This window comes from Ziziphus jujuba, chromosome 12 (genome assembly GCF_031755915.1).
Source record: "Ziziphus jujuba cultivar Dongzao chromosome 12, ASM3175591v1".
Taxonomy (NCBI): domain Eukaryota; kingdom Viridiplantae; phylum Streptophyta; class Magnoliopsida; order Rosales; family Rhamnaceae; genus Ziziphus; species Ziziphus jujuba.
The window spans coordinates 3044480-3053538 of NC_083390.1; the positions used below are offsets into that span (position 1 = coordinate 3044480).

The following is a 9059-nucleotide window of genomic DNA, read 5'->3' on the forward strand; positions in this document are numbered from 1 at the left end:
CACCATGAAGGTTTATGTACGGAAATTTTTGATAAAAAAATACAATGTTGTAGTTGTAATTAGCGCCGTATAAAGAAGTCACTTCCCCTGTTTTTGCTCCGTTTCAATATGTAAATTTTCAAACAATTTTTGGTTATTTGTGTTCCAAAGGTATCCTAAATGAATAATTTACAAGGTAAACAAATATGAATATAGATGATTTAATTCACAAGAATCCTAATATTGTGATTTAGCAAATCATTCACATTACCGTGCAGATCACCACAAGAGTATTTGGTCTTAAGGAAATATGTAAGTTGGCCTATATTTGACTTGTAAAATCAAAAGCCATCGGTTAAATAATAAGATATTTTTAACTAATAGAATCACATTTTCACATGTATGTTCTAGACGCAAGAACAAGAAGAATGAGGTAACACCTTATATTATATATTGACCTCAACGAGCTTCAAGTGTAGTTATGGTAACGCTGTTCAAGGAAGCAGCTTCTCCTGATCTCGACGTTGAAGAGTCGCCATTATGAGAGGTCTTCTGTAGGAAAATAAATGCAGGTGTGTTGGGTGGAGGAAGAGTGGTTTCATTAACCAACATGAAAATAACCGTGGACATGGTCGGTCGGTCTGTTGCACTTTCCTGCACACACAGTAGCCCAATGTGGATGCATTTTGAAATCTCCTCCTGAGCAGAAAATGGCTGACGCAATATTGGATCAACTATATCCAACACTCTTCCTTCCTTCCATAACTCCCATATCTGTATCACTCAAAAATATTGATTTTTTATTTGTAGTATGATTCTCTAAATAACCAGTTAAGACTATGTTCATTTGTTTAAGAGACCAAGGTCTTTTGCAATGGCCATTTTATAAACAGTTTGAAATGGCCATTTTCGTTTCGTACATTTATTATTATAATTTGAAACAAAAGCTCGAAGTAAAAACTTTAAGAAAAATACGTATAACAGAAAAACCAAAATGAAAAACATAGACAATACAAACACAAGCTCGGAGAAAAACAGAACTTACATTTCCAATGAGATTTGGGTAGGGGCTTCCACTAATATAATTCGTGTTCTTCCTACCAGTAATGATCTCTAGTAGCAAAACACCGAAGCTGAACACATCAGATTTTGTTGAATATAGCCCTTGCATTGCATACTCTGGTGACATGTAACCACTGCAGTAATATAAAAGAAACAAAAAGAAACATATGATCTTTGTTCAGCCTTTGTCTAAGTAGGTGAATCATGAATGAATTTGATCACTTACTATGTACCAACTACTCTGTTTGTATTTGCTTGGATTTGGTCATCTCCAAACATCCTAGCCATTCCAAAATCTGAAATTTTTGGAATCATCGCAGCATCTAGTAGAACATTGCTAGCTTTTAGATCCCTGTGGATGATCTTAAGTCTTGAATCTTGGTGAAGATATAAGATCCCTCTAGCAATTCCAATAACAATTTCGAACCACTTTGTCCAGTCCAAATTTGATCTTCTTGTTGCATCTAGAACATATAGCGTCAAAGCTTCAGTCTAGATTAAAGCACAGTTAAAAATGTAATTGCATGATGGGAATGATATTCACGATTTTCATCTGCACAACTTTAGTAAACTGGTTGTTTGTTTTGAAAACTTTTTACCAAATAAGAAGTAGTCCAAGCTTTTGTTTGGCAAGTATTCGTATATTAACATCTTCTCTTCCTTATGGATGCAACAAGCCAGAAGCCTCACAAGATTTCTGTGCTGTAGTTTTGCTATCAACATGACTTCGTTCCTAAACTCTTCTATTCCTTGTCCTGAATGTTTTGATAACCTTTTCACCGCTATCTCCCGTCCATTAACTAGTTGACCCTGAAATCATACACCAGTATTATATATATATATATATATGTCAATGAAATCCCCTCTCTCCCTAGGTCTCTTACTCTGGCGTTATAATTTAGTCAAAGTAGTTAATTACCTTATAGACTGAACCAAATCCACCTTGTCCAAGCTTATTTGCAACTGAGAAATTGTCCGTGGCAGTAATCAAGGTTCTTAGATCAAAGAATGGTAAATCCGGATGTCTTTTACTCTCCCCAAGATTCTTCTCTATGGAGGATTCTTCAGAAGTAATGTTAGCATCAAGGAGCAAGTTACGTTGTCCTTGACACAAAAACGGAATTATCACACACTTTTCATCTCCTTTTTAACAGAACAAGTGATAACAGAGAAATAAAAGACTAAACCATTCAAATCTTTATTATTTTCTATATATATATATATATATATGTCTCAAGCTTTCCTTTTTTACTTGAAGCAAAAAAATAAAAATAAAAAATAAAAAATAAAACAGAACACAATTTTCCAGCATAAAAGTGTAAGAAAATTAAACATTGTTTAGGACATAATGACTACTTTTGACCTATTGTTCGGTTGTTGCATGGATTAGAAAGTAGAAAGCAGAAATGTTTGCAAGCTTAGAAGAAGACAAAATGGTCAGAAAAACTTTGAAATACCTTTTGTTTTCCTCTTTAGAAACCAGTATGCAAAGAAGATGATGCTGAACAAAACTAAGACAGCAGAGACTACCAATATTGTACGAGTTCGCTTAGTGGAAAGCAAACCTTTCGATTTCTTGGTATATTTGGCTGAAAAAGAAACTACTAATTAGTTAAGAATAAGAATTCAATTAAATAAATGGAAAGAAAATTTAATATGCTCAGGAGAAAGTACCTAATTCATGCTCATCAACGCGAATGTAAAAATCTTGACCACCACCAGTTGTGAACTTTCTGGTATCAGTCAAATTCCCATGCCATAGTATGCATCCACTGCCTCCTTCACTAATATTAGCACGGGCATAAGCCGTGCAATTGCAATCCCTCAGGCACTCCTTCTCACATGCTTTCAAGCTCACACCTCTACTAATCACTTCAACATCAGAAGTATCAGGGACCTTAATATTTTCCAACTTCACAAACCCTTCACCTTTCCTGCAAATCAAGGAACCAGGCTTCCTTACACATCCTTGATTTGGATCTCTCAAGTACCATTGAGTAGGATTCCTGGGCTGGTATCCCGGTAAACAAATGCACTCAAATTGTTCAGCATTGCTAGTATCACAAAGACCAAATGCACTGCAATGACCATATTCGTCACAGCGGTCCATGGGTGCTGACCACACTCCATTCCATTTTGGCTCAGCTCGTTCAGACCACATAAAGCGTTGAACCATTCCAGACTCATATACAACAAGTCTTGACAAGATTGAGGAATCCAACATGCTCCACATACCACTGATCTCATTGTTGTCATTCACAAAAGTCCCATTGACGGAGAATTCACCTGAGAATACTTTTGCATAAGGCATACCACTCCAGCCATTCCCATTCCAGGGACCACCTCGCCACCATGGAAATTGGCCTTTGTACAAGAACAGCTGAGGGAACCCACTTGGATCAATCCTGTAAGAGCAATTTCCTGTTCCCGGATCATCCTCAGACTTCCAAGATGTCAGGAACCTATTCTGTCCAGTTCTTCGAAATATCCCAAGTTTCATGTTTGAAAGCATTGTATCTGTTGGATGGTCGAAGCTCTGCCATATAGCCTGTTTATTGATGTTATGGAGCAAAACAAGGTTGCCTGAATCCAATAGCTGAGCTGCACAGTCACTTGCAGGCGAACATGCTGAAGAAGAATTCGTTGACCAGACAAGCTCAACTGTTTGATTAATCCTGTGTGCTTTGTGGAGTACGAGGTTTCCATTTGTAGTATCAATGGAGAGAAAGCCAGAGGAACCGTTTATAGGATTATCTCTGTTAGCAACCCAGACAACTGTTTGCTCTGGAAATTTGTGGTACCAAATTCCAACATAGCGGTATTCTGATTTGCCTGGACTGAAAAATCCAAGCGCAAAAGTTCCTTCGCTGGAGACCAAGACATTGTTGTCTCTATCTCTAATGGGATGAGATTTTATGGATATAGTGTCTAAGCAAGTGCAAAGTCTGAAAATGAGCAACTGAAGTAATATATAGTGAATCATAGCATATGTAAAATAATTCATAATATGATTGAAATGCTTTTTGTTGAAGATATTTGCATATGAAATTAGTTGCACTTCATTCATATTATATAAGGCTTAATTAAGGGAAGCCATAGCTGTAAGAAAAGGTAAACCGAACAAGCTGAGTCAGGATTTGCAGGCCATTGTGAATTTGACGTTAGATAAATAGGTCAACGAGCCAACTGGGTCACTGAATATTTTGGCGTCTTTTTATTGACAATTTCAAACCCTTTTTTGCAACCACATAAATTAACGAAGCTACGACTTTGGTTTGGTTTATGTCTATACGGAAGGGGGTAAGGTTTTAATTGTTCAAAAGCTATTGACTAACGATGCAGGGACACCCAGTGAAAGATAATCGATTTTTACTCGTAGTATGGCATGGTTGCAAATGGACTTTGTAGACGCTCATTGTTTGGTGTATCAACCCCGGGTCAATAGAAAAGGGGCTACGTGGACTTTGCCTAGCTCTGGTTAAAATTAATGTTAATGGGGCTTTGAGGGAGAGTAATGGAGTACCGGTGTTGGTGTTGTGATGAGAAATTCAGAAGGTGAATTGAATTAATGGCAGCTATTGCCATTCCTTTCCTGCAGGTGTGCTCTTCATCGACCGCTGAATTATGGGCGTTGAAAGAAGGCATTTCTTTTGCTGTTCAATTGGGTTTTACTAATCGAGTGGTGGAGAGTGATTCTTTGCTAGCAATTCAGATGCTTTCGGCTGAAGAAAAGTATTTGGGCATTAATTTTTATTTAGATAAAGATATTCATAGGTTATCAGATAATTTTGTTAATCTTTCTTCTTCTTTTTTTCCTCCTAGAAAGGCTAATCTCGTAGCTTATGTTGTTGCTTGTCATGCTCTTTCTATTAGTTCTTATGTTTCGTGGATGGAGGGCCAGATTGGCTTCTTGATGCCATTCATTCTTATTCATGCGTAAACTTGTTGGTTCTTTATAAAACTTGGTCGTTTATTTAAAAACTAATAATAATAAATTGAAAATAAAAATATAGTGGCTATAGAGGGCTCACCGTGTTACCAAAGAGCTTCATGTCACCTTTAGAATCCACATAATTAGTGAGACATTGTTCACATACTCTAACATATACAGGTTGAAAATTCTAATATATGTTAATTACTAGATGTACGGAACGCGCACGTTTACTTGAGGCAATAATAGCTTTAAAATTATTATTATTAGAAATGCAAACGATAATATATATATATATATAATTATAGTATTACATCTTTGTTCTGTCAGGATACCTAACTGTAAAAGACTAAAAATAAAAAGCAATAATCTTAGTAAATGAAAAACTCAGAAGAGGAAACATTATAAAACTTAAAAAAAGTGTTTCTCAATAATTAATATTAGTATAGTTAAAATTGTAAAGGAAACAAATCAAGTCATTAATACCATTGATCAAGGAGCAAGAATGAAAGGCTAAATCTCTATTATATTAAAAAGGCATTAGTGCTAATTTTCATAATAAACAAAGTCAACTTTTATGGTCATTATATAGATATTATTTTGATTGTTCATAAAATTGTTCTCCTAATCATGCCATGTGTTTTTTTTTAAGCTCTATAAATAGTGCATGTTATATTTGTATCAATTTAGTCAAGTTTATTTAGTATTGGAAATCTTTGTATTTCTTATTCTCCTCTCTTCAATCTTTTTATTCTTAATTAAACTTTTAGAATCAATTATAATTTAATATAGTATCAGAGCTCAAATCCTAAAATTCTAGGTTCAAATCTCATCACTATCACATTACCAAAATTGACACTTGTAAGAATTAGAATGACCTACAGATAAGGGGAATGTTAAACATATCTCGATATACATAATAAACCTACATCCTAACAACTTAAACTTTTGGTATCAGTATAACTTAGACCAACCTTATTCCCCCACCATTTAACATTTTCAAGAGTTGATTATTATTATTAATATTAGATAAACATGTTGACCTGCTTCATAAAACTTGAAACTGACATATTCCTAATCTTTTTTAATAAAAATAGACATGTTGATTATTATTATTTCATTTTGCTAGTGGTAATCCCAGACCTGCTAATCTTTTTTTAATAAAATAAACGTGTTGATTATTATTATTATTATTATTATTATTTCATTTTGCTAATGGTAATCCCAAACCTGCTAATTGTGGAGGGGTTTTATTAAAGATCGCTTCACGATTTCATTGGGCATTGCCTTTGCTTTTGTAGCCGAGTTACTTGCTATCATGCATGCCATGTCTTTTGCTCAACAATTTAATTGGAATTTTATTTGGCTTGAATGTGATTCCAAATATGTGGTGGATTTGATTTCTTGCAAGTCTATCAATGTCCCCTGGCATTGGCAAGTGGAATGGTCGAATTGTCTTTATTTTCTGTCATCTATCACATTTAAAGTTTCTCACATTTTTCGTGAAGGGAATAAACTTTCTGATATCCTCTCCAAGGAAGCTGTTTCTATCTCTGATGCTGATTGATCTTTCCAGCTGCCTCCATCTTATGCTTTTGAGTTTGACGATTTATTAGGTCTAGAATCTTATAGATTTTGTTAATTTTTAGGGTCTTCGACCTTGTATTCTTTTTATCTTCTTCTTTTTAATTTTAATTTCTAGTTCCATAAAATGGGTATCTTGTGGCTGCATGTTCTCCGAGTGCCAATCTAGTTAGAATTCAGTTTGCTTGCTGGCTTCTTGGGTCAATTTCTTCAGATTTCATTCATTAATAATATACTTGAAGGGTTTCTATTGGATTTAATATACAAAATACTCTTATAATTAAAGATGATAGTTTTGACACATAAATTTGTTTCTATTACTGTTCTTAAGAGAAAATTCCAATATATGTTTTTGACATTTGGCGAAATTTCAATTATCAATATAAAAAAAAAAAAAAATTGAGCATTTTTTTCTCTTTAAAAAGAGAGAGAGAGAGAGAGAGAGCATTAGCCACGACACTTTTAGCCACTTTGAATTGTTGTGCTAAAAAACTTTTGGCAATAGCAAATACCTTTTAGTTACAATACAAAGTTTTTGCTATAAAATTTTTTGTTGCTAAAAATGTGCTAAAAACTTTTAATCACAAGAATTCGTGGCTAAAAATTTTTGTTTTGTTTTTTGGTAAATTTATTGGCCACAACCTAATAATGCCCTTTATTATGGCTAAAAAAATTTGGCCACAAAATATAGATTTTTAGCCACTATATTTAACGTGGCTGATTATTTTTTCGTGGTGTGTGTTTGAAAATTTTCATCACTTATTATTTTTTGAGCTAACCATGCAGTAGAAAAAATTACTTCGTTTAGTTGACTAGGTTGATTTATGAAAAACCTATTTTAGCTTTTATATATCAAAATACAAATCAACATCTTGATGTAGACCATAAAGCTAAACAGCTTGCAGCCCGATTTAACATCTTGGTAATTGGATATCCTTGTATTGAAATTCATCCTTATTGTGATCCACATCATAATTGGGAAAGAAAAAAAATGTAAGAATAATTTGTATATTAGACGGACTTGAGTCTTTCAGTCAAAATAGATTTCCATAACTTATCGAACCCGAGTTGTTTAGGTTTTCCATCTAAACTACTGAGCAAGCAAAGTTTATCTACAGCTTCAGCTTATTTTCTTCCTCAAATTAACACTTCACGTTTGTGGTCAACCTAAATTTTCATGTGTGTGCATGTAGTATTAATTATGTGATCAACTGCACTCAAAAAGTGATTGAATTCTTTCGGCAAACAGATTAAAATTTTTATGCTCATTTTTCTTATGATAGTTATAGGTCCATTTATGATAATAAACATATATGATAAAGACGTACATAATAATGCTGCATCAGTAAGAATAACAAAGCCAGAGAATGAGCAAAATTGAGTTATTAAATTAAACTCAGATTTATGATATTGATTGGCTTCTTGTTAGATGCAGGAATTAACCTTACTCAATCCCAACAGTCCATGCATATGTTTCGCTGCCTTGTTGATCATTTTCCAACTCTCAGTAAAGCTCACTTTTAGAAGAAGTAGAAGGAATTTAGAATGTGGGGACAAAGAGTATATTATTGTCCTAATGTTGTGAATAAATAAGAGATGATAATGACCAGAAAATTACAATATATGCACAATTGGTTCACACAATATCCCATGCAAAGGCATATTTAATCAGATTATGTTATATTCGTATAACATTGAGCCTCAATTCATGGAGGAAGAAGGTACATACAGAAAACAACTTAGCATATATACGTCTAAGTACATGGAATTCAAGCATTATTTTACAGGAATTTCAAGTAAGACAGACAGAAAGCAACATATGTGTGTGAGGGAGAGAAAGTGACAAATCTTTCCTAGAGAGATATAATATCTACAAAGTTTAGCGCCCATAGTAAGCCTTTATAAAATATTAAAGCAGTTTTTACCACATCAGTAACTATGATATTGGTTTCATCATTAATTATGGAAAACTATATACTAAAAATATGCTTATGGAAAACTTACTAAGGTCCCGCTATCTTAATTTGGTTTTGTGTAAATTAGGATCAATGCTAAATTATTGATCACCATCTTCTATATATATTCTTCCTCAACTCTATTCAATGATAATTTCTCATGTCACACCCCAAGTCTATATACTCAAAATGTGATAAAAGTCATACTTATGACACTTAAAAAAACTTATAATACAGAACATAAAAAGTCTCCAAACATCATTAATAAATAATATCATAAATATATCTCCAAAAAATGAACTAAAAATAAAAGCCAACACCCAAAAGGTTTTTCAAGCTAACTGATATAAAAATAAAAACAACTAAGCACCATTATCATATGCCAAATCCAACTACCTTGAAACGATGGAGTACCTGAAACCATAACAATAAATAATTAATATAAAACTCAGCAAGCTACTGGGTTTTTCATAATTATGAAATAAAAAAAAATACTTAAAATCATAACAAATAAATATCTGAAAACAATATTTAACAATACAAACATG

At 33.4% G+C, this 9059-nt stretch overlaps 1 protein-coding gene across 2 annotated transcripts; it reads right to left on the reverse strand.

The window, feature by feature from the left end:
* Positions 1–272: 272 nt before the first annotated feature.
* On the reverse strand, positions 273–4936 carry LOC107428203 (G-type lectin S-receptor-like serine/threonine-protein kinase RKS1). Of its 2 annotated transcripts, none has more exons than XM_048463129.2 (7): positions 2716–4936; positions 2499–2630; positions 1961–2145; positions 1641–1851; positions 1268–1505; positions 1025–1175; positions 273–678 (listed from the first exon to the last, which is right to left on the reverse strand). In XM_048463129.2, exons 1-7 carry the CDS (start codon positions 4106–4108, stop codon positions 439–441), a joined length of 2550 nt encoding a protein of 849 aa, XP_048319086.2. In that variant the 5' UTR covers positions 4109–4936; the 3' UTR covers positions 273–438. The 2 variants fall into 2 exon arrangements, with proteins under 2 accessions (XP_048319086.2, XP_048319085.2); XM_048463128.2 differs by having other exon boundaries at positions 273–753; positions 2716–4935.
* Between the last annotated feature and the right edge of the window lie 4123 nt (positions 4937–9059).